The 27,782-nt window shown below is 37.1% G+C and overlaps 1 protein-coding gene across 1 annotated transcript in view; it reads left to right on the plus strand.

The window, feature by feature from the left end:
* Nucleotides 1–478: 478 nt before the first annotated feature.
* LOC129279527 (GPI transamidase component PIG-T-like) overlaps nt 479–27,782 on the plus strand; it is a 121,444-nt gene continuing 94,140 nt past the window's right edge. Inside the window, exons 1-4 of the mRNA XM_064095649.1 lie at nt 479–495; nt 777–835; nt 1,232–1,341; nt 1,860–2,141. Coding sequence (XP_063951719.1) covers nt 479–495; nt 777–835; nt 1,232–1,341; nt 1,860–2,141 — 468 coding nt within the window. The remainder of the gene's footprint in view (nt 496–776; nt 836–1,231; nt 1,342–1,859; nt 2,142–27,782) is intronic.

Genomic DNA, 27,782 nt, shown 5'->3' on the forward strand with positions numbered 1-27,782 from the left:
CTGCACAAGGGGACGTTTAGCGATAGGTCAATCCTTGGATATTTTTTCCAATCTACTCCCTTTTTTAGGCCGGGGCAATGATGGGACAAAATTTGAGCGGGTAGCCAACGCACCCGCGCTCTCTGTGCCTGCTGGCAGGTTTTTTCTGCCCGCCGGCGAGGTTGTGTTCTCATGTTCAGTACTTGGTGGGGTTTCCATGCCCACTGCAATATTGGGTTCTTTATCAGGCGGATTTGAACTCAGACATCGGCAGCGGTGTAAGAAAAAGAAAATTAGAGGCACAAAAGTTGCATTTTATCACCTGTACAATGCACTTATGTGTTGTTGGAAGGGCGCGCGGTCGTGAAAGAGGAAGTGACGAGGGATGTAGGTCACAAGGTGACCCTGACGGGTTGCACGCTGTATGTGCCAGGGGCATGCAGAAATTATGTGGGAGATCTTACCAGTGTTGTTGAGGGTGGGGTGGGGGTGAATAGCAATGTTTAACAGGGACAGGTGAGTATGCCTCATTCGTAAATAAGACACTCACTGACTGAGTGTCGTTCTTTACTATACATTCAGCTAAGTTCATCTCATCATCTTGGCTAGCAGCCCTCTTTTCTAACACTTGGTTTGCCTTCTCTTGCTATTCAAGGTGCTTCTCCGGGTCCAGGTTTTTCCCTTTTAATTCAGTTATTCTGTGACTCTCAAATTCCAAGGTCCTCTGGTTCTTTTTATGCTATCTTGCATTGACTTGACTGCCTTTTCCATGATCTTCTCGAAATTGTCTGTTGCAGCTTTAAGATGGACTGTAAGCTGAGGTATGGCCAGGGGAAGTGGTGGAGCGTGCAGCATGGTTAGCTGGGCCAGTAGGGTCGGCAGCATCACCTTCCAGTTCATCGTTCAAGATATTGAATCTTCCACTGGTCTCAATGTTGGATTTATTAACAAATTTATCTCCTTTATAAGACATGATAAATATTATTAGTTACAAGTCAACAAGGGTAGTAAGAACTATCAACGTAATATGAAATATATGATTGAGAGATGGTATATATGGTGATAATGAAGTATCTAGGGAGATACTGTCACTTAGTTAGCAGCCATTTGGTCTTATTCGGTCTATGTTACAACGTATAAATGTCAAGTCATGCTTGTAATATATTACATAGAAACACTGTAAAAGATTTTGTATGAGCTGTTGCATGAATTAAATTTTTTTTTTTTTTTCAATTTAATTTGATGTACACAGAAGCATATGGTAGAAACACAAGTCTTCTTCGCCATGCCAGTCTTCCACGTGAGGTGGTATGCACTGAGAACTTGACCCCCTGGAAAAAACTGCTTCCTTGTGACTCAAAGGTATGTGATTAAATTAATTTTTGCTTTAAAAGTGCATGTATTATTTATTGTATAATATTGGTATCTCATTATAGGTTTAAGGTAAGCAGGATTTCAATAACGTGTGTTTGATATTTATCCTTGTATATTTGAGGATTTTAGAATAATCCTAGTATTTCAGGAAAGAGTGGACTGAAATTCTTGTTTAGTCAGGACTGATTTCTGGCTTGCTACACCAAATTTGTGAGATGCCTCCAAGAGGCTGAATGAATTTTATAGGGTACATTTATCTACAGTTTGTGAATTCCTCAAAGTGATGCCTTGTAGACATATTTTCTAATATCTACAAAGCCATACAAGAAAACATTTTCTTTAAGGAATAATTTATGAATGTAAATTTAGGAATTAAGCAGAAATACATTCTGTTGCATTATATATATATTCATTCTCTTAAAGTATAAAACAACTCTGTGATGTGCATGGTGCACGATGTTATAAAAAAATGTTGATAACTTGTTCATCTTTTTTTTTCTTGGAAGGCTGGTCTGGCATCACTCTTCAAAGCTGATAAGTTGTACAATGCCCATTATCATTCCTTGGCAGTCGATATACGACCAGTTTGTCGGTCAGGAATGATCCCTTGTAGGGAGTCAGCAGTACAGCTCAGTCAATCACTGAATGTTGTCTTTGGACCCTTGGCACAGAACAGACAAGGCACTCGCCAAGATGTTTCTTTGAGAGTCCTGTTTGGGAAGGTTTTGAGTGGTCCATGTCCAATGGCATCTAGCAGCAGGGTAATCGTGGATTTATCAAAGAATTATGTAAGTCTGTTTGGATTCAACTTCAATGAACACTTTTACTTCAGTTTATGTAAGTTTTGTACATTGTTATACCAAAATACTTCATTTAGTAAGGTGAGACGTTAATATCTGAGCTCTCATGCCGTGAAGTTCATGAGGTTGAATTTGTATATCAATAGAGAACCCCTGCGGCCATCGCGGAGTCACATAACCAGCCTGTGCAGCCGTGATTTTGGCACCTGCATTTTTTTCGCGGGCATTGGGCCAGCAAGCTAAGAGTTCTTCACGGGTTCATAACCTGTATTGTTTGCCATGAGAACTTGTAGTAGTGCAACTATTGTGATTCGAGCAATATTTTCGCCGTGCGAAATTTTTTGACCACGTCGCTTGCTGAATTTTTACTTTCAAGTCTTGTACAACTTTTGAGACCAGTTTTGTGTCATCCAGGTACGCCGTTCCGAAATTACGCAACATTATGTAAGTGCATGTCAGACCAAAAATTTGCTTAAAAACATGATTTCGTGTACAAAGTCAATGCAAACTGTGTTTTCAACCAAAAATCATAAATGTATGATTATTTTTAGTTTTGCCAGTCTAAATGTATTTATTTTATGCTGTTTATGATCTCAGAAGAGTCCCCTACAAATTTCATTGTAAAAACAATGAAAAGCGAAAGGTCCAAAAAAACAAAGAAATACATAAGAAATTGCAAAAAACAATATAATACATAAGAAATTGATCTGATATAACAATTTTTTAATGTACACTTGCTAAGAACAGCACAACGTTTTTTATACCAAAAATTAGAACATTTTGAGCTTTATTTAGGGAGCTAAGGGAAAAATATGATTTCACATACTAATTACGCATAAATAATAGCATAAACCCTAATAGCAATTTGCATGAAATAAATTACTATACAATATTGTACATTATGTCCCAGACAACCTGCGTGCCAATTTTCGGCGCGATTGCATGGCCAATGGCCGAGATCTCAAGGGGGGCCTGGGAGGACCGCCCCCCCCCTCCCCCCATAATTAGCATAATCACTTAATAGCAATTTGTATAATATAATTTATAGCAATAAATAGCATTATATCCCAGACAACCTGCGTGCCAATTTTCAGTGCGATTGCATGGCCAACGGCCGAGATCTCACAGGGGGGGCTGGGAGGACCCCCCCCCCGGCCATATGAACTTCCAAAATACCCCGGCCTAGATAGGGTTAAGGGCAGGGCTCGAAATTAGCGGCTGCCTGGGTGCCATTGGCAACCAAAACTACCAGTGGGCAACCTGAAAGTCCCGCCATGGTTGCCCTGATGTCAACCAAGAAAATTCTGGATTTTTTTTTCTCAAATAGAATAAAATTCTCCGGAATTTTGCGGCAAGTAAGAATGCTTTTCCAGTCCAAAGTTTACAACTTCGGGAACAGGAAAAACATCTTTCAAGATCACATTGTCGCAAAGTTTCAGCTCCAAAAGATCGCCCAAATCTAAGCACATGTTCTCGATCAAGCCATGTGCTATGCAATCCAATTGAGTCAAAACTTTGCCTGCCGATGAGGTCTGAGATTGACTGCCTGTCTGTCAAAGTTTGGCTAAGTCCTCGATGAGAATCGTACAGCTTAAAATTGTGACATGACTAAAGTGGGGTGTTGCAAGTTTATGTAGAAATAATGTAGCACTTCTGGTATGGTAAGTGAATGCACAAAATGTAGAGGGCGCAACAGTTTGTTCGTCAATATATATTATCAGATCAAGAATGTGGAAAGGTGTCTCAGGACTAACCTTTACTTGCTTGTGTAGTTGTAACATCTTCACTTAAACAAAGACAGAAAAAATTGACATATTTTCAATTTTTCCTTCATAATGATTGCTACTTCATGAACCTGTGTGATCTTACTCATTAATATGCATGAGCATGATTGCCTATTCATATCAGATTCATGAATATTATTGATGAGCCATTCAAAATATGGCATTTTCTAAAGATTGAGGATATTTTTGAATGCCAAGTTGCAAAAAGAACTGGAATCATGTGTACATATTTGAGTGACAATGATCTGATTATATTTGCGCATCATGAGGTCAAAGGTCGATGTCATATTGCTATACATGGAAATATAGCAATAAGTGAAAAACCGTTTGAATGATATACTTCAAACTTGGTTCCTACATTCATATTGGATGGACAATGATCCGAGTAGATGTTGGGATTACAAGGTCAAAGGTCATAGAGGTCATTACTGTATGTATGGACATATCTCATTCTCTTGACAACTGTAGATCCGTTTGGGGAATCTACTTCAAAGGACATAACCATGTATGCATGTCGGCTGACAATGATGTGATAAGAAATTGAGAAGTTTTCAGAACTTGCTAGAGACTTGACAGACATAGTATCAATTATTTACAAACTGGATTCTAACCAAGTATCGGAGTTAAGAAAATTATATGTATTCAAATTTCATACATGTATGCTTTTTAAACAATGGCTGCTTATTGACAGACAGCAACAAGTAGTGTGCAAACTGGATTATAGCCTGCATGTATTACATTGCAAATAGACCTTCAGCTATAACACATAGGCCTACATTTGTACATGTGCACACGTATATTCATATTTTATACTTCCTAAATAATGGCTGCTCTTGACATCCTGAATGCTTGTCACAGATGTGACTGACGTATCAACAAATAGTGTATACGAACTGGATTCTATGGTTTGCATATATATCAAATTACATGTACACACCTATTCAATACTCTTCATTAAAAATAGCTGTGCAAGCCAACATGAACAATGCTTGCGTGCTCTGACATAGCTACAATAGTGTCTATATTCCAATTTTCCCAGTTCATTCATTTCTTTGTATCTTTTTATTAGTTTTTGACAACCTGAAAGTTTGCCGCAAGCTTTCCAGAGCAACACAATTAGTCTATAATGGTGCAGACGCCAAGTCCAAGTTTTCCTGAAATTATTTACTGATTGGTGAGCAAATCACATAATGTTATCATTTTATAATAAATACCTTCATAGGTTGACTAAATTAAACACAGGAGTAAGATAGCTTGAAATACCTTCCTCTCTAGTAGTTATTTGTCTGAAGGAAAACAAAATTTGCTTCGCTCCCTTGCTCAAGGATTTCTGTGAAAATTTGAATGCTCCCTTTGGCATGAGCTTATCTAAACCAAGGAGTGGCTGGTTAAAAACCAAGGGTTTCACAAGGTCTAGTATGATTTATCCGAATTTCAGTTATTACATTTAATAATAATGATAGGACTATGTAGGTCTTGTGAAACATGCAACATTTTTAAGGAGTTTGCTATCAATGGTTTCTCACATGCTGTGTAGTACAATCATCAGCTTTTATCTGAACATTATGGCAACCTAAAATGCATTTTGGCAACCTAAAAAATTGTATAGGTTGCCCGGTTGGCAACCAAAGAAAAAAGTTAAGGGAGAGCCCTGAGATTGATGATCTTGATGAGAACTGATAATTCCTCTCTCAAAATAACTGCAGACAGTTCATTGTTGGTGGGCAAATCATTTCCACAGAAGTTAATGCTGTGTTCACATAAAAGTGAACAATGCTCTGACATGAAGACTGGCATGAAACTCTAGTTTTGATATGATATCACCATGTCCTTGAAGAAACTACCAGCTTATATATAAATTTCCACTATTCTGGGAGCTTCTAGTATTGTCTTTAAAAAGAACATTCTCCTTTTGTCTAGAGCAATCCTAATTCTAGAAGACTCTTGAATGACCTCAGTGATATTAACAATGTAAACAGTACAGCTAATCCAATTGTCCTTTTCCATGGCTAGCAGTCTATTGCGAGTTGTAGAAATACCAGACATTACCCTACCTCATTGAATATGCATGTACATAGCAAAGCTTTATTGACATTCTGGAATATTCTCATACAATGAACTTCCTTCGAGAAAAAATAATAACTAAATGAATGAATATACATGTAATTTATCTTACGATTCTTCTTATACATAACATCATGATCACAGAAGTTAAATAAAGAACTATGTGCGGTATATAATCATTTATTACCAAAATCGACATTCAAACATGAAATTCAAATGTTTATATAATGATGTCTTAGATACACATTTCTAAAACCAATTTTGATTTAAATGATTATCTTGAAGACATTTTTTGATTCTTTAAATCGATTCTATATATAGGCTCATTTCCTTAAAAATAATTTACATGATATCGGGTCCGCGGAATGGTTTTGAATGGGGGCAGAGCTGATAGCTGGGGAGGACCATGCAAAAAAGAAATCACAATCAGATGGTCATTTTTGAATTGTACATGGTTTTGAAAAAAGTGTATGGTGGCGGGGCTGCGGCCCCTGCATGTCTTTAAGATCACAATGCCCAATTGAAAACAATTATGACCGTCTTTGTTTAATGACAACATACTTTTTCAAATGTTCCCCCTTCTGAATTTTCTATGCATTGATAAATTCCTTGTAGTTTTTATGAGATTTACCTTTATTATCTGATATTGATGTTATAATGATTTCAATGAGTTATACAGCTATTGCCCTTGTTTAAAGGACAAGTCCACCCCAACAAAATTGATTTGAATAAAAAAAGAAAAATCCATCAAGCATAAAACTGAAAATTACATCAAAATCAGATGTAAAATAAGAAAGTTATGACATTTTAAGGTTTTGCTAAATTTCACAAAACAGTTATATTCACATCCTGGTCAGTATGCAAATGAGGAGACTGATAATGTCATCCAATCACTATTTCTTTTGTATTTTATTATATAAGATATGAAATATTCTTATTTTCTCTTAATTGTCAGGTGAAAAATTAATTAATTCCTCCCTGAACATGTGGAATTAGCATTGTTTAATACTAAATGGTTCAGTCAAGTCGGTCCTTGTTGTCAATATGTAAAAAATGAAATATTGTATACTTTAAACAATAAAAAAAGGTGAGTGAACGACATCATCAACTGTCTCATTTTTTTGCATATCACTTAATTGTGCATACATGTATCACTATTTTGTGAAAAATAAGCAAAACTTTAAAATGTTTAAAATTTTACATCCGATTTTGATGATATGTTCAGCGTTAGGCTAATTTGATTTATCTCTATTTATTCAAATCAGCAATTTTCTGGGGTGGACTTGATTTTAATGCTTTGATAACCTGGGGTGGTATTCTGGAACACTGTCAAAACTTTTGTCATAGATTTTGTCATTTCTCTCCGAGATATGACTCCGCTATGATTGTAACAAATCGGTATTCTGAACATTGTCTTTTCCCTGTCATATCTCTCTGACTTCCCGCCCAACTTTTTGGAAGCAAACCAATCAAAATCATCGTTAGTTTTCAGTGGGAGCCCTTCTAGCCAATAGAAAGACCCCGTGGCAGGTAGGGCGTATCCTCAATTAGTCGATTTGACATTTTCCAAACCTAGAAATGTTCTATCCGATGAAGTTTTTTTCTTGATTCATGTTCCTATGGGGTCCTAGAACAAATTCAGCTTGGTTGCCCAAAGTTGCCGTTTGGGCTATTTTGCTAATTTGCATAAATCCAAAATGGCCGCCACATGCCGTCTTAAAAACCTAAGTTTTGAACCACTTGCCCCAAATTGACGAGGAATAACTCATTTCAGGGGTTTTGGGTTGTGTAGAATCCATTTCTGTTATTATTTTTGCAATATAAGGTCATCTTCATGTCAAATCCAAGATGGCCGCCATCAGATGCCATCTTGAAAAAAAAAATTTGAACCCTTTGCCCCAAAATTATGAGGAATACCTTTGTTTCGGGGTTTTGGGGTGTGTAGAATATATTTCTGCTATCTATTTTGCAATATAATGTCATCTTCAGGTCAAATCCAAGATGGCCGCCAGATGACGCCATCTTGAAATATTAACTTTTGAACCCTTTGCCCCAGAATTATGAATAATAACTATTCGTGAGTCATTTGGTATGTTGATTCAATTTTTGCTGTGATTTTGCATAAAGGAAAATATTCAGATCAAATCCAAGATGGCCGCCAAACGCCATCTTGAAAAAATACATTCCGAGGCTTATACGTGTAAGAGCTAATGTAAAGTGATTTCAGTAAGAATACCCATTTGTTTTGTTAATTCTCAAATCTTAGGTCAAGTTGGAGTCACATCTGAGATGTCAGATTTCGGCATTAACTGCTCACCTTAGAATGAACCCTCTTTAAGTTTGGGCTATGATCCATTTCGTGTGTATTTTTAGTTATTTTAATGTCCATCCATACTTTTGTACTGAAGAGGCTTTTAGAGTCTTATTTGAATTTGAAAGTGTTTTCTCCAATGATTGGTAGGCATCAGTTCGTCTTAAAACACGATGGTTTAGTGCTAGGTCTTACATTTTCGAGAGTGGCTGTAAGTGGCAGTCTCTAGAACAAATTTGTGCAGATGAAGGAGAATTACGCTGAGGCTGGTTTAGATAGAGATGTTGTCCTAGCCTTCCTCCTAGGTCTTTGGTCTGCCAATTCAGCATTCCGATTATTTTCTGACGTCTTGACCCCTGTACTTAGTAGCTCTTCATAGAATGGCGACTATCATCTACATCTTCATAAGTGTTAGTGTCAATGCCGGCAAGTTTTATGTCACGTTTGCAAATGTCTGGGATGAGACTGGGATGAGACCAATCACACAGCTCACCTTACCTTGGCGAATCGCTTCTGAGATTCACCAGGGTTTCATGCGGCGAACATGCCCCAACCGCTTGAGGCGCCTTTGACTAGAGAGCGAGAATAAACTGAGGATGCCAGCACGTACGCTGAAGGGCCTCTGTATTTTTCACTTTGTCTTGCCATTCAATGTGCATGATACGTCCAAAGCAGCTGACATGAAAGGTGTTTAGCCGCTTTTCTTGGTCGGCGTACGTTTTCCGGGACTTACTTCCGTACAGGAGCTTTGCCATGACTGTTTGTGCATGCTGTTGATAGAGATATCTGGAGGACAGTCAGTGTCTTGAGTCGATCAGGATTTCTGTCTCACATGCTGATGGGTGATCCAAACTCCTTATATGCACAGAACAGGCGGCTGTATGACTGTTTCTTGTACCTCCGCTTCTTGAGAGGCAAGGGCGACATCGTTTCCGTACAACGTCTTACGATTGACAACCATCCTGACCATTGTTTTGGCACGTAGTCGATCTCTGGTACGGATATAGAAGCCTTCTGTGCATTCGCCAAATGCATACTGGTGAAGCATGGAGAAGAAGATCCCAAAGAGTGTCAGGGCCAGGCGCAGCCTTGCTTCACGCCACTGCTCACAGGAACTGAGGGAAGCTACCAGATGTTCCAGCGTTGTAGCAAACTGTTGTCATGGAATGATACGACCATGGAACAGTCTTGGGGGAGCCTATTTTCTGCAGGAGGCTAAATAGTGCACTCCTGCTAACCAAGTCAATGGCTCTTGTCAGGACGAGAAGTCCGATAATCATAAAGGAAGGTAATAAGTTAACTAATTTTCTGAAAAATCACTTTTTAATTCAAATAACACTTCGAAGTCCTTTCACTAGAAAAATATAGTTGGATGTAAAAAAATGATATGGACTCCCGAAATAGATCATAGCCCGAACCTTGAATTGTTTCAATCTAAAGTGAGCGGTTAATGACGAAATCTATTAACCTTCTGACCATCTTAGACATGACTTAACCTCGAACTAAAAATGGAGTGATTAAAAGATATGAATCATTCTTACTGATATCCTCTTGAATGAGCTACACATAATAGTAACCTCTTCAGGAAAGCGTGTACGCTTTTGGGGAGAGTACTTCTTTACGGTTCAATAGTCTCGGGAAGTATTTTTTTTAATATGGCGTTTAGCGGCCATCTTGAACATGTTGGATTTGATCTGAAGATGATCCAATATTGCAAAATTATTAACAGGAATGGAATCAACATACCAAATAACTCACGAAAAGAGGTATTATTCATAATTCTGGGACAAAGGAATCATTAAGTTAATTTTTCAAAATGGCATCATCTGGCAGCCATCTTGGATTTGACCTGAAGATAACATTGTATTGCAAAATAGATAGCAGAAAGAGATTCTACACATTCGAAAACCCATAAACAGAGGTATTACTCGTCATTCTGGGGCAAGGGGATCAAAAGTCAATTTTTCAAGATGGCATCTGGCGGCCATCTTGGATTTGACCTGAAGATGACCTTATATTGCAAAAATGATAGAAAGCGGTTCTACACACCCCTAAAGCCCTAAAAAGAGTCATTCCTCATAATTTTGGGGCAAGGGGTTCAAAAGTTAGGTTTTCAAGATGTCATCTGGCAGCCATTTTGGATTTATGCAAATTAGCAAAATTGCCCAAACCGCAACTTTGGGCAACCAAGCTGAATTTGTTCTAGGACCCCATAGGAACACGAATCAAGAAAAAAACTTCATCGGAAAGAACATTTCTAGGCTGGTGTATTGAGCCTATGGGACTGTCAAATCGACTAAATACAGTGGCTGTATTACATCGCGCAACTAAGTGTATCTTCATGCACTTAATTACAAAGAGAGACAAGGAGATGTGTAGGATTTTAGAAGAGAAGTAGAAAAAGAAGGAAAACAGAGAAAAAAGGAGGAATTAATATGTAGGGCGTAACTAATTGTAGCATGAAAAAATAATTTTTAAGATTGTCATTGATGATGAGTGAAACTAATATCACAATCTTATCTAATTAATATTATATGCTTGACATTCAGTCAGCAGGGTATCAGGATATTTGATACTAAAAGATATGACAAAATTTATGACTGCTATCCCCCTGTCATAACTTTTGTCATATCTTTTGCTTGAATAAAAGGATTACGTGCATTTAAAGCCGCATATTTATGATGCGTGCTAAAGAGAAGAGACAAAATTTATGACAATCTTTGTGACAAAAGTTATGACATCCACCAGAATACCGATTTTGTCATATCTCTAGAAAAGATAAAATATGGAGAATACCACCCCCTGAATTACATCCATGCTTTTATCATGCACATTCTTTCAATCACCTGTTGCTTTCATTCCAGACTCTGAGTACCCCCATTGAATATGTTTGCATGCTAGTCTTAAATTGGAGGCTTGTCTTATACCCCTTTCAGACTGGCCTCTTCATTTTTCCCAAGCGAACTTCGCCAGGGAACTTCTCTGGCACGCATTCCTCACTTCCCCGTCGAAGAAAAAAATGTACCCTTTCGCACTGACATCTCTTCCCCGGCGAAAGTCGACGGGTGATTTGCTCGGGCGGAAGTAAGTGCAGACCCGGTGTCAAGAAAGTGCACGCTTTTTTTTAATTTGAATTTCAATTGTACTCTTTCCTTATTAATTGCAGATACCTAATTAATTTTAACAGTGAAGTTTTGGTGATGACGGCAGGTAAACACTTCTCAGCTGCTGCTGCTGCTGATCAGCTCACTCGGCACGTGCATGCAGAATTAGAACGAACGAAAAGAAAATTATAAACATTGCTGCTTACCGATTACAAAAAAGGTATAAAAAATAAATTACAACATATTCTAGAAATATTAGAAGCCAAAAAAAATCAAAGTATTTTGATATTTTAAGCACATTTTCAGCATGTAAAATATTAACCCTTTTTTTAATAAACATCGTTAGTGAAAAAAACAAACTGTATGTTCGAGGGTATTTAACTCTATGAAATGATCAAATCACTCATAAAGCGTGGCCTTCTACATATAGCCATGGTAATAATAGCTAGCTAGCGCGCTGAATCTCAGTTCAGGGAGAAAAAAATGACCTCTGACATCATTAAAGAGGTTAGCTTTCATACCGGCTGTTTCACCGGCGAACTTCGCCGAGTTTCACCGGCAAAGTTTTCCACCTCTTGAGGTGAACCTCTTGAGGTGGAGAAGTTCGCTGGGGAAGTTCTCCTGTGGACATTTCATACTGGACACTTTCCCCTTCGCTGGCGAACTTCACCTGGGAAAAGTGCAGTATGAAAGGGGTATTATTGACAAGAAGTTTATGATAACATGATATTGTTTTGTCAGTATTGAAAGTATTGATTCAACTATGGACATTTTTCAGTCATATTTGATGTAATCTTAGTAATTTTTATTGTAATATTAAATTTTGATTATATAGTACACAGCTCCTCGTCATAATATTTAAGGTTACCAAAAATTTTCTGTAGAATCTGATTTTTTGTGCTATTTCCCCTATTTTGAGGGTGCTGAACATGAATCTGCTTGTTGCCAAATTTATAAATGCCGTCTTCGACCGTTGCCATGGCAACGGATTAATTTATCAAAAATGGCATGTATATCCCTGTAAATAAACATGATATAAATTAGCCAATAGATTGAATTCAAGGTTCCAATTAAATACAAATGAAATTCAGAAATATTTAAGATCATAAAAATGGTTCTAATTGGCCCGTTGCCATGGTAACTGCTCATTTTTCCTCCAGAAAAGTAAAAATTTTAATTAAGCAAAAACAACTCCTATGTTTAACACCCTAAACGCCGGGAAAATGAAACAAAAAACAGATTCTACAACTGTAAATCAAAATTTTTACTTTTCTGGAGGAAAAATGAGCCGTTACCATGGCAACAGGCCAATTGGAACCAATTTGATGATCTTAAATATTTTCGAATTTCATTTGTATTTAATTGGAACCCTGAAATCAATCTATTGGCTAATTTATATCATGTTTATCTACCATTTACAGGGGAATACATGCAATTTTTGAGAAATTAATCCGTTGCCATGGCAACGGTCGAAGACAGCATTTATAAATTTGGCAACAAGCAGATTCGTATTCAGCACCCTAAAAATAGGGGGATAAGCACAAAAAAATCAGATTCTACAGAAAATTTTGGGAATTCTTACTACTTGCCGCCTACTAATATGCCTATTTTTTTTGGAACAAATATTTGGCAAGGCAGTTCCACATTTTCTTAGACGTGACTAAAAAAAGGCTAGTCCTGTTCATGAAAGCACATGGTCAGAAATCTGATACTCTTGTGCCAAGGCTAAGCCTTTTTATTTACTTGACTACACGAGGAAAATTAAGAAGAGGCTTTCAACAGATTCATGATGGATGATGCATACCAGAATTAGGTGGCCCTTCTTGGCATTTACTATGAAATAGGCCTATACCATGGAGCTACTCCATGCCTATACAGTCTGTTGAAATAATTGGTTAGAATTTGTAATGTTTTAATGATATTCATCTCATGACTTTTGGAGGGTGAGCAAGACGATGCTCACAAGCATTGCTAACAAGATTGCTAGGCAACCTACCGCAAGAGGGCTTTGATGTAGTCGGGTAGATATGACCAAAATTATTGCATGACCGTCAAGTTGGGTATGACTGCGATCTTTTTGCTGGAAGTTGTAGTATGGGGTGTCTACTTCAAGAATCCGACGGATGCCACCTTGGCACCCATGGGCATTTTTTTAAATTGACGTCATATGCAACACCCACTATTTCACATACCTGTTAAATATGAATTTCATATTTTAAGGAATAAACATGTCATGTTTGGTATAAAATTGAAGCTAATGAAAAATAAAATGTAAATGTATGGATAACTGGACATTTAAATCACGCATAGGTCAGTTAAAGGTCATTTAAGGTTATAAAAGGTTAAATTGCCTTACAAATGTAATACATATAATGGGGAACATATCATGTTTTAAATACAAACAAGTTGGATATTATATGAATTTATTGGCAAAGGTTAAGCTGAGGGTGTGCATATTAAGAATCCGACCAGTGCTAGTTTGGCACCTTGAGGATTTTAATTTTTGTGACGTCATAAACCACACCAGCTTTCTTATATTCCTCTTAAATATTTAGCGGTAATTAATGTATTACACACAATTTCAGGTTTAAGATCGATCATGTTGGAGCCACCTAAGAAAATGATTTCTACAACACAAATTCACATTCTTAGAAAAGTATCCAATTAGAAAAAAATTCACATTTTACATCATCTTAACTCCACTACATTTTGTTCTCTCATTCATCTTCAGACTGATTTCCCCTCTTTAAGTCTCAACTGCATGTTCAATTTTCCTTGTATTTAGAATGTTATTTACATACGATACACGATGGCAAATGCTTATCCTAGAGCATGGTGGCCCGATTTAAATCCACATGGAGCAAGTTCTGATAATTCCTTGGGAGTAACTAATTTGCTATAATGTACAGGTTCAGGAGTGCCCTCCTAACTTATACTTCCCATCCATACATGGGAGGCAAGTTGCAGGGGAGTCATTCTGATCAGTTGCTCAGATAAAGCTGAGGAAGAGCACCTTTTATTATCATGCTCTTTTGCTGACTTTTCAGTTTGGGGTTGGGCGGCTAGTGATCTTTGAAGCATCTGTCTTCTTGCTAAATAATGTGAAGTAGTGCTTAGTAATTTTAGAGAGACCATTACATTTGTTATATTAGTTAAGAAAGATGAAAAGTATAAATATTACACCTTTAATTGATCCAGTCCACTTCTCCTGAATCAGACTCACAGAATAAGATTAAGATCTTATTCGAGCAGCAAGTTTAGGGTGAAAAATTTTCCCTTTCCAAATTAACAAAACATGGTATCACAACCTGATAGGGAATTATCTGTGCAAAGCTAGCATTTTTCTCCAAACTTCAATGCCATACCTTTAATGTCAATTACTTTTCCATCAGTATGCAAAAGACTTATAAACCCATAATGACTGGTAGAACAGAAATGTCAGTGTCGTCAGAGAAAAATTATATATGCTTCAACTGCCATTACATCTTCAGAAGATAGCTGATAGTATATGGAACAGGACATTGGGCCCAACCGTACTGTCTTGTTCATGACACAGTGGTTGTTCCAAAGGAATTAAAAGAACTTCCTTGTCGATACAAGTCAGCATCACCCTGTTCTATAACTTTTAAGGATTAATGCAGAACGCTGGTCGGCCGTCGAATCCTATATTTCATAGTTCATACTGCAAGTGTGAATCGAAGTAATACAGCTCTGGCAGAGGCATGTAGTTGAGATTGTTGGTGAAGGGGAATCCTATGAGCATCTTGTGTTATTTATAAGAATAATTGTAAGAGCAATTACATTAATTTTATTTAGTTATTTTCTCTTTAAGGATATTCATAGCATAGAATGATTAAGAACATTCCAGAATGTCTCACTAAAGCTTTGTTAGGCATGTTCTTTAATAGGCTGAGGAATGTTGTTATTTCTGAATAGAGACTGCAACACAAAAGAAATTCCTAATGGCAGTGAAAAGGACAATAGGATTAGCTATTTTGTCTATATTTCACTGAAGTCATTCAAGAATGTTCTAAAATTAGACTGCTCTAAAAATTGGCAGAATCAACGTTCTCGCCAGGTTCACTCTGACGCTTGGCGGCGCGAAGTGACGCAAGCAGCGCAGCGGCCTCGGTGCGTGCGAAGCACGCACGGGGGGAGGGTTCGGGAGGGGGGTAGCTATCGAAAATATCAATATCGACGAGCTTAGATTGCTGCTAAATGCACCACATTTTATGTCTATTTAATGCTTCTCCGGCCACACAGCCGTAACGGTTGCGCGAATTGCGATTGAAGCAGAAAGGCAATTACTGATAACTTAAAAATTGAAGTCAATCTCATTTTATACTTACAGTTTATAGATTATTTACATCGATAAATTAACTCCATACTTTCCAATGTTCAGATCGATATCGCTACATCCTTAGAAAGTGCGATTAATTTTGTGAATGCGTGTTGTTTCTTATGTCAATGACCGACTGAATCTACGGACCGCATGCGTAGCCCTTTGAGCTTGCGCTGCGTCACGCCCTTACTAAATCCAAAGATTGTTTCGACTTTAATACCTCGGTCACATTTGGTCTACGGTGGCCGTACGGCGAGTCGAAAACAGCCGTTTTAACATTTTTTGTACCAGCTGAATATAGGTGGTACTCGCCGTAGAGCAAATGTGACCGAGGTATTATTTGGAAGCCTCGGAAGTTTTCTTCCGAGGCTTCCAAATAATGGGCATCGGTATTCATGAGACGGGGTCCCCAACTTATATAATTTGCATGGTTTTTTGTTTGATTTATTCGATACTCACTGAAACTATAACTCTCAAGACTTCTGTTGATGATGTTTATACTAATAATTTCCAATCGAGATTCTTTTATCACTGTCAATTATTGCTGTGATCATTTGTATTGTTTGTTACTCACCTATAAAATAATGAATGTGCTGTGCTCATCACGAGCGTGATAAATATATTTAGTCATTCATAATACTCTAATATTACGAATTTGTTTTTCTTAACTGCGATTTAAAATGTTTTGAAAGTACATGTATAGGTTAATTGACAGGAAATAAGATTTCTATTTTTACATAATACATTATGTAGGCCTACAAATACAGCGTGTGTGAAAGAGAGGAAGAGGGGTGGGGTTGTAGGATGGTCGAAGGGAGAGAGCGATAGGGGAGGGGTCGTGGCGTGGAAAATGACAAGGGGATGTTGAGATCGTGTGTGTGGGATTGGTGAAGAAGTCAATATTCGAAGCGAATACATTTTTATAGACGTGTCTATACTTCTACCGATGATGACGGCCGAATAATCTTTCTTACATGTATATTTTGGTGAATTAAAAAAATATTTTCTTGCACCATGAGTGGGATGATTGAGGTACGTGATTCAATAAATTGCATCACAATATCACTATAGGTGTAGTTTGAAAATTACGAACAGTTTATTAAAAATGAATCAAAGAGAAAGATCTTAATTTTATAGCCCCCATCCAGCGTAAACACCGTGAAGAGTTTTTGAGGTCACGAAATCAGCTGATTCACACTCAAACAACAGGTTAACAGGTCACACACATGGGACACATTCCAAGGGCGGGAATTCGGGGAAACCCGTTTTCAAGCACAATGATTGGCTCAACCCAGAAAGTGAATACTAATTAGATCACGTGCCATCGGCTTTGGGGCGTCTCGTTCACATTCCAACTCATTTCATAAATATCATCCACTCGCAGTATAATTAAGCTAACGACGTTGCCAAGATATAACTCATATATTAAAAGCACAATTCCGATATAAAACAAAGACATATAAAGTGAACTTGAAAAATTCATCCAACGATATTAAAATTATACTAGCAACTCATTGTGGGCGTGAAAAAACAATACACATATCCGATATCCTCTAAAACGTTCACACATATCAACTTCAATAATTCCTACTTGAAATGAATATCTGTGAATGAATTGCCAATTCCACTTTGTTGAATGTGTACTTCTATCAAAATCTATTGAATCACGTACCCCTCCCGACCTAAGGTGGATTTTCCAATCGCCATAAAGATTATGCAGCCACAATCACAGTAGACACATCCATAAATGAATATTAATTTCATTCGCTACGAACAATCCCCTCCCCAAAAGTCACAAACATCCCATCATTTTCATGACATTGCCGACGGCCACCCCCATTCTCTTTTTTTCCTTTACACAAATTAATTTCAAATGATATTTTATTTTAAATCGTAGTTAAGCAATTGTACAACAAATTCATAAAGCATTCACTGTGATGACTAAAAACATTTCTCAGGCCCGTGACAGGTGCGCTCATTATTTAATTGGCAGGCAAAGAGTAATAAAGAACAATACAAATGAAAATACACTGTACGTATAACTCACATAAAAAATGAGTCGTAATGATAAAAAATGTGAATAATATTAATAAAGATTATTAATTATGAAAATTATAACAGATTCAATGAATATACGAAATAAATCAAATTAAATTAGTTTTGGATCCCATCTAATTTTGGAAGACTATCGGATCCCCGGCCGGATCAAGGATTTTGATGTCATGTGCGATTTGTATTATGAATGTGACCGTTGCGAGCGCAAGTGCAGTGGCACAGAACTTGGTAGACACGCCGTCGCGAAATTAATCAACAGTTTCAAAAGATCGATGTAGAGATCAAGACTTTGGAAATAATGGAGTAAAATCAGAATTTAAATGTGAATGGAATCATTTTGATGTAAGTAAATGAGTTGGACATTATATCAATCCATTCCATTGGCTTCGTCATTATTAACGTGATCTTTGAACAGTTTTCTCAATTCGCTCTACGGCAGTGTCATCATAAATGCATTCAATGAATTCATGTAGATGTAGCTATAAAAGCTGGGGCCTGGGATGAGATGAAACTATATTTCGATCGAATTTTGATAGTAATTTTGACACACTTTATTTTTGACATAATAAGTGACAATATAAACTGAAATTCGTAATAATCTAAATTACTTTGCCCAAGCCAGTAACCCACGATACCATTTCCCCTCAAGTTGTTTTTGAGCGTATTTACTACCATTTTAAAGACGTAAATAATGTGAGCAATGCGATGCGCAAATGCGAGGTAAACATCTTCGCGCTTCCCACAAAAGAGATTGGGCCTCGAGTCGAGGTCGTATCGTATATAGCGCACTACTAGTAGTGAGTGAGTCAAAGAAATCCAGGGAAGAAATCGGGGAAGAAATAATCGACAAGTTTATTTTAGGATCTGAAAAGCAGATTATTTTTATATATATTATTCAGTTTTTGTGTAGATCTAGGCCTGCTTTACAGTTGTCGGCCACGGTTGTCGGGGAAGTTCACGGTTGGCGGATTTGCCCTGAAAATTTTCAGGGTTGGCGGCGCCCGCCAACCGTGACGCTTGGAAGCGAGAACGTTGGGCAGAATGTTCTTTTTGTAGACAATACTAGAAGCTTCCAGAATAGTGAATACTAGAAGCCTCCAGAATAGTGAATAATTTGTATATAAGCTGGCAGTTTCTTCAAGGACAACTCATCACATCAGATCAGAACTCAGAGCTTCACATAACACCAGACTTTATGTCAGAGCAGAGTTTATTTCCACCTGGAATATTTATCTTCTGTGGAATTTTGCACGCCATCAATGAACTGTTTGCAGTTTCTTTGAGAGAGAAATTCTCAGTTCTCATCGAGATCATCAAGCTGTTTTAATGAATGCTTTTCAAGCCATGGATTGCTGAAATCATCAACATCGTCTTCACGGACATTTCAACTCGTTACAGTGACTCTTTTGTTATTCATCGTGCTTCAACATCAATTTCATCATCGCCATCATTGTGAACTTTAATTTAAGGAATCTTCGCCAACCAACTTGGATTTTATTTGGATATACTATCATAACCTTGGATTGTACATCTGACACTTCAAGAGATAGATGTAAGATCATTGTTTGATTTTATTTTGTTTAAATACATGATCTATTTCCTGTAATAAAAAAAAAGGAAATCAAATAAAAAACTAAATTTTCATTGTTATTTGTTGCAGTATCTTAACACTGGTCAAAGAGGTATGGTACAGAGGGTAGTTGTGAGAGGAATATAACAGGACATGGTGTAAAATATTAAATTGGTGTAGATTATATGAAATCACATAAAATGATATGATACAAACCTGTTAAACTCGCGCGATCATCAACCTTTCATGCGTGTAAAGCTGATTTGATACCAAACATGATTATGTTTATTTTGTACACCAGATAGGTCATAATTAAGAGGTTGACATATGTGAATTGTGAGGTTTATAACGTCAGAAAATGACGTTGCCCAAGGTTGCCAAAGTAGCCTTCGTCGGATTCTTAATCTGCACATCCTCAACATAACTTTCAACCAAAAATAGCCCTACATAAATAATGACCAACTTGTTTGTATTCCAAACATATATTCCACATTATATGTTGCATTACTTACATCTGTGACCCAATTTAACCTTTAATGACCTTTCATAGCACTGGACATGTTTTAAATGCGTAGCAATTCATATGTGGATTTTATTTTGCATTTTATTTAATGTGATTTCAAACATGATATGTTTATTCCTATTAATAGAAAAAGTATGCATTATATTTAAAGTGGGATGGTTTGGGTGATCGAAGAAGACATGGAATAAAGCAAGTGGTTGTGCAGAATATTGAGGTGAACGCACCGAATAGTTAAGTTGAGGGATGGTGTGAGGGTGAATCTAGCCACCCTTGTGCAAGTATGTAGTCCCCTGTGCCCCCCCAACCCGTAGTTACGCCACTGCTAAGATATATATTATGATTATTGTTATTATAGTTATGATTATTGTTATTATTAAACAATCTCTCTATCTCGTCTGCCAATACGCTTTATAAAGTCTAGCAATATTTTTGTCGGGTATTTTTGCTTGTTGTTCGGACATTCGAACTTTTCTCATGAAATCAGTTACATCACAAAAATGTTGCAGAGTCAATTCACATTGTGTATAATTAAGAGATTGAATCAGTGGCAAATTTCCTGCTTACAAAAAATGATGTAGAGTAACAATCACGGCAAATCTTCAGCTGAGGGGGGGGGGGGCACTCACTATGTAAAGCCCCTCATTTCATAGCAACTATGGTTTCAGATTTTGGTCCGCACACCACGATACCCTTTCTAACTCCAGACTCGTGCTCCCCTCCTCCAGGTAAGTAGCTATTGTTCTTTTGTTGAGTTCCTCACTCCCTTTCTATTGTTCCCCAAAATACGGTATCAACGCCGGATCTCTCTTACAAGGATTTTTACTGTTCCACCTATTGTCCGGGCCCACTGTACAAATAATTGCGTGACTTAAAAAGTTATATTTGGGGATATGCTTGATATCTACAGAGAAAATGGCTTTCACATTAGAAACCTTTACAACAATCCCAGGTTGATTAGGCCTATAGAAGAAGGTTGTTTTGGTAATAAATGCGACTATGCCTTTTGAACTCGCCCAACACCAAGGTGGTTTTTCATCTTGGGTCAAACGGAGAGAAAATTTCATGATTGAAATTGATGTCATTTGAAAGCTGAAAATTCTGGCATGTCTATATATTCTGAACACAATAGCATCGACGTTAAAATTACACTGCGTTTGATAGATTGAAAATGGCCTGGGGATTTCCTAACAAAGTCTTTGTAATAATAGAAACGTTTCATAATTATGTTAAACATAAATAAACTTGGTATTCAGGGGCCAGAATGGTCTAATTTTAAAGCTTATGTGACTATTATAATAATCCGATTCTTTTCACTGTTGGGGCCCTGTTTATTCTTCCACTTTTCAGGCCAGAATCAGCGTTTCCATACATGATAAGTCCAAAACACGGTTGCATCCATGCTTACTTTCATTTAATCAACGTTTCAGAACGCTGATCGTAAACTCACAAAAAGGTTTGTATCAAAACGTTTGACCAGAATTAGGGTTTCTGGGGAAGTATAAACAGAACCATGATCGTAAACATGTTTAAATGACGCCATTTGGTACTTGCTTCCGGTGAAATGAAAATCCGCGGGCAAATACAGTCACATGGTTCTACTTACCTCCCCGAATTACCTCTCATCTCCCTGGTTCTGATAACGACAAATGTGCATGTGTGATTATTAATTTAAGTACTATCACTATACTCTTCTAATTTGTTATCACCATGAATGTTGAGGGATTTACAAAAAATCCCTGAACATGAGATATGATGAGGAGATATCGCTGAGCCAGAAGCCCCAGTAGCATAAACAAATAGATGTCTTATTATTTTCTTATGTATACAATAATATTCTTTATCTTGTCTCACTATTATCATCACCATGGTGGAAATTCTATCGCTATGTCAAGTAGCTCCATGCAATTACTAAAATATTGAGACATTTTTCAATGTTTAAATAATAGTTGACCATAACAATACTCAGAAAAAATAAACTTTCGAAAAAGGGCGCGCCCAATTTGATCTTGCTTTTCTGTTCAACGAAAATTATGATGCGAAGCCAGCTGGAGATCATGATTTCGCCTCTGGAGAGTTGAGCATAAACAGCACTCCCAGAACCACGTTTACAATCGGCATTCTGAAACGACGTTTGAAACACTGATTCTAACTACGCAACGGAAGCATAAACACACCCTTAGTTCAGTTAATTATTGTGATGATAAATAAGAAACATTGAAAATCCTTGTATTAACCAAAAAAAACCACCACTAATTCTCGCAGAAGATCACATGAACACATAGAGAAACGGGAAATACGTATCATTACAGACTGATCACCCTTTTCACATACCAATCCTTTACTTCTCAAATTTAGACAACTGAAAATTCATGATATTCATGAATTGCAAGAGAATTATCTAACTGTTCCATACACAACAAGGCAATCAAATCACATTTGTATCCCTAAATTTAAATATGACTTTTCTCCTTTTACAATTATTAAATTGGTCCGAAGCTATGGAATTATTAAAATTCTGATATTAAAAGTTGCCCTACACTGTCTAGGTTTAAAAAGGCATTTGTTACTCAAATATGATCGAATTCTATACCTTCTGATTCTATTTTTAATTCATAAATAGCTTGGGTTTTTTTTGTCTGTTTATTTATTTGTTCATGATCAATTAAATGTCTGTATATGTTGGGGACAAGCCATTGATAGGACTCAGGCTTTTGTTTGTCCCACTTATTGATATTTTGTTCATTTTGTCTATCCGTATCGTAAGCATGATTTTATTTATTGTTTCATTGTTTTTTGACTGATGATTGTGGAATTTTGATGTGCTTTATATTGAATAGTGGGAAACAAATGAATTTTAATAAATCAATTAGAATTAGAAATCAAATTAATTAAATTATGTGATTTAAATGCGAAGTGTAAGCAATATTATAACGTTGATCTGCAATATTGCGCTATGATATATCAACAATAAGGCCTATAATATATGCATTATAAAAAAAAACTGGGAGGGGGGGATAGAGGAATGACGAAAGCTGAGCACATTACATGCAACTCGAAGGGTATTAATATATTGCTAGTACTGCTTGATGAGTTTCTTTGGTTTTTAATGGGGGTACCGACATTGGTAAGTTCTCCATGTCAGAGCCTATTTTACATTCATGTAAACGATGTCGGGTTATGTCTGCGAACACGGGAAGAAAAATGTAAAGGATAAGACGACGACTTCAGCTCCTGAACATGTCGGGGAGATAGCGCCGACATCGGCAAGTTCTCCAACGTCAAAAACCATTTTACATTCACGTAAACGATGTCAGGGTATGAAATAAAGGATGACCACGGGAAGAAAAATGTCAAGGATAAGAGGACGACTTCCGCGCCTCATCTGATTTCGGAGTGATAGCCCCGATATCGGTAAATTTTATGATGTCAGAACCTATTTTACAATCATGTAAAAGATGTCAGGGTATGAAATGAAGAATAAACATAGATCTAGAGGCAGGCCCCTAGGGTGATAAATTTATAATAAGCTGCCCGAGAAAGTGAAATCCATTAATCAATCAAGATTAGCAGTCTTCAGGGACAGATTTTAACATGAGGCAGCACTTGCGATCCTCGCATCTGGGTTGCGTTGATTGGATTAGTGGCGTTAATTGGACCATCGCGCTTCGTCCCGAGACCAATCAATATTTGCATCAATTGGAGACAAACCCGACGGACTGCGACGAGGCATTGAATTTAATAATAATAATAATATAGGGTATTTATATTGCGCACATATCCACCTTGCTAGGTGCTCAAGGCGCTCCTATATTACCCGGCTAAGGTCAATGAACTTTCCATGACTGGCACTGTGCTGTGTTGTACACATAATAACTTTCTATATCTTCGAGGTGGGATCACCAAATTCATACCAGAGGTCCATCTCCTGAAGGCACAGGTCAAGTTCGAATATGAGTCGAATTTGAATAAGGTCAAAGGTCAATGAACTTTCCATGACTGGCACTGTGCTGTGTTGTACACACAATAACTTTCTATAGCTTCGAGGTGGGATCGCCAAATTCATAACAGACGTCCATCTCTTGAAGGTACAGGTCAAGTTCGAATATGAGTCGAATTTGAATAAGGTCAAAGGTCAATGAACTTTCCATGACTGGCACTGTGCTGTGTTGTACACACAATAACTTTCTATAGCTTCGAGGTGAGATCGCCAAATTCATAACAGAGGTCCATCTCTTGAAGGTGCAGGTCAATGAACGCATGCGCAGCGGAATGGAGTAGGAGCGCCATTTTTTAGTTCTAGTCATGAAATTTTCATATGACTTTTATCGTCAGGAACCATTATTTGAGGTAAAGAACGGATTTATTATATCAATATAACATTCGGTGTATCATCTGACGTATTTTGGGGGATTTTCTCCTCATGAAGAAAGGATACGATCTGAGAAGTAAATCCAGACCCGGTCAACATCAACGCAATACCAATACCAGTGCGCGTGCTAGTACATCGAGCCAACGCCCACTTCAGGTAGACCCAACGGCGCCATGTAAGCACATGAATGCCGACAACATGCCAGCTATGGAGGCATCGATCGCGGATCTTCAAAAATCATTCTCCGAGTTCTCTAGTCGGGTATGTGCTAAACTTGATATCATTCACACAGACCTGTCTTCAATAAAGAAAAAAGTATCGGATCTAGAAGCGGCTGCTGAGGATAATTCGGTACGAATGCTGAATCTGGAGAAAGAAAAACTGCCTCAATTGGAAAAAAAGTTACAAGATGAGATCGACTCTCTAAAGAAAAAGCTACTACTATCCGAAATATATCAAAGGAAATCAAATCTCTTGTTTTATGGGTTGGAAAGAAAAGAAAATGAAAATGTTATGAATGTTCTTCGTGATGCATTTATTTCGCTTGGTTTGAGTGACGAGGAAGCACAGTCCGTAGCCTTGATCAATGCTCACCGTCTCCCATCAACTCGTAGAGCAACCAACACCAACGCACCAGAGCCTATCATCGCCAAGTTTGTTTACATGGCCCAAAGGAATCGGTTGCTATCTGCATTTGAAAGGAGGCCACAACGTCCAGGAAATGAGCAACCCAGAAAAGCAAGAATCAGTGTTCGCACTGACTTACCCCCGGTGTTGAAAGCTGAGAGAGGAATTCTGGCTGCAAAAGCGTACAAATTCAGGAAAGAAGACAACCTTTCAACCAAAATAGTTGTTGCCGGCACAAAAGTTATCCTGTACACCAAATCAAAAGAATCAAGAGAATGGAAGCGTTACCAAGAATAAAAGAGTAAGAACCCACGATTATTCTTGTTGCCCTAATACTAGAGCAAAGTTGTCTTAAAAAAATAATATAATGATAAGCACAAACAATTTTTCCAGAATGTTCTTCAAATTCTAGTAACTCATATCCTATGTAAAAATCAAACGCCTTAGTTGGATCAAAGCTCACCAACACGGTCATAGGCCTACAGACTTAATACACAGGTGTATGCTGTTTGAATTGCTTACAAGAAGCTAACCTTGTGTTAGTGTCTCTACCAAATATCTGTAATATCGAATTCTTATAGGCCTGGTAGTATATAATCCATATTTTGACATAAACATTGTTTCCAAATCGTTCAGTAAACGAAACACATTTTAATATTCATACAGCTATAATGTAAAGGTTGTAATTCATCCCCCAAACAAACCGAAACAACAACATCCAAATCTTCATAAGGGCATTTTCACGGTAACTGACATTACACGGCACAATGTTTTCACACCTTTCATTGTGTGTATCTCTAAAACAATAAATGATGGGAGTTTGTTTTTGATAGAGTTAATAAAGTGAGCCTTGCTGTATACTCTGATACTAAGTTTTCCTATGTAACCACATTTTTTTACGCATCAGCAAGCAAAAATGTGTCGGTAACTGACATTACGCAAAAGGACATGCAATTTCAGGGTGTTCATTAAAATTTAAATATCTCATGTCCCTGAGTAGATAGAGTAATAATTTGAATATGTAAATATACCTCCGTTACTAGGTTAAGATGTGTCAAAATATTAAACAATTCGTTTTTGTCTTTTGGGGGCTATGATAATTTTTCCACAACCATGCTGGTAACTGACATTACGGTAACTGACATTACACTTAATATGCCATAGAGATAACACATGGAAGTCAAATGTGTGGAATCATTGCATTGTATCTTCTGTGCAGGGCTTCACCTGAAAGTGAGCTTGATGTGGAAGTATACCCAAGTTTCTAGGAACATTTCAATGAAAAAACTTTTTCTTTTTCTTAATTCCTTTCTTTGATTTGAACATTTTTATCATTACTCGGTAACTGACAATACACATTAACATTTACCAGTGCTATATGATTTTCAAAAGCATAATTTTCTTGGTACTTATATGTAAGGCTTTTTAAAATCATAAAAGTTTCATAATACTTCACAATTTTTGATTATCAAAAGATAAGAAATGTATGTTTTACTTACTCGGGGGGGGGGGGGGGGGGGTGGGTCATAGCAGCTACATGTTTTCCTATAGTAATTTAATATTGCATTGACTGTACACATGGATTTTTCTGACTATACACCCATAATATATTCATCAGTTTTATATTGACCTTTTAAACCTTTTCCTTCTCCAACCTCCCCCTCCCCTCAAAAAAGGCAAAATGAATAAGGGTCTCCTCCCCTAGGCTTCACGTACCCCTCCCCCGAATCTCATGCAGCCATGTAGTTTTATTGATTTCTATTCTGGTCAGTACAAGCAATGCTTGTTCATATCTATCAGATTTCAATTCTCTTCATAATTTGTTTAATCATTTTCTTTGCTAATTTCTTTTTCAAGCTGTCAACAAAAAATAAACTCCAGCTTCTAAACTGAAACTGAACTATTTGTAAATTAGAAAAAGAAAACACAGTTTTACTAGATCTATGCAACATTGATCAGAACTGTCAAATTTCACTTTTCATCTATACTTGTAAACCAAAAACAAAATTGCATCACACATCCACATACTAACAGGTATAAAAACCAGGAATTTACTTTTAGCGAGGCAATGCTCTAAAGAATCCTAGAAACTAAAAAAGGGACCCTGGAAATCCCCTTCATCACAATGTTAAGCTTAAAAAATGTTGCAGATTCAGGCAAAAGGTTGGGAAAAGTACCCCCTACCACCCCCCCCCCCGAAAACCAAACAAAAAATTGCCTGATACAAACAATTAGGTACTTGGTTAGCGCATGTACAAAACAATTTCATAGTAATTTTTTTTTGCACAATGGGAATGCAAATTCCTTCATAATTTCATATAGTATTCCTTGTGAACTATACCTTTTAAAAGTCAATAGCAAGCTCCTTCTGGTGTGACTTTTAAAGTGAAAGACTTAAATAACAAGTATACAATATTTCTTCACCATAAAATTGACCACATATTTGCATTTCAATATTGGTAACCAACGTTTTATCATGGTAACTGACATTACATCTCGGTAACTGACATTACATTTTCCACTTGGTAACTGACATTACATATATTTAATGGTACCCTATGGCTTCATTGTTAATTGGTAATCTTTAATTTTGGTGTAGAAGGGAGGGGTGTTACCTAGAGAGGAAATCTACCAAGTTTCATATAATATATCCTCTTTTCCAGGAAATGAGAAAAAAAAGTTCATGTTTTCGGTAACTGACATTACATACCATATCACATACTTCATCAATGTTTTTTTATCAGATGAATAAATTACTGGTGTTTCTTTCTGTGGGATTTTAAAAAGTGTTATAATAGCAAGCTAAATCACAGGCGAAAACAACATGATCAAACCTGTTCTTTAAAAATCTGTCAAAACAAAATATGTATCAATATACTA

Source organism: Lytechinus pictus, chromosome 2 (genome assembly GCF_037042905.1).
Source record: "Lytechinus pictus isolate F3 Inbred chromosome 2, Lp3.0, whole genome shotgun sequence".
Classification (NCBI taxonomy): domain Eukaryota; kingdom Metazoa; phylum Echinodermata; class Echinoidea; order Temnopleuroida; family Toxopneustidae; genus Lytechinus; species Lytechinus pictus.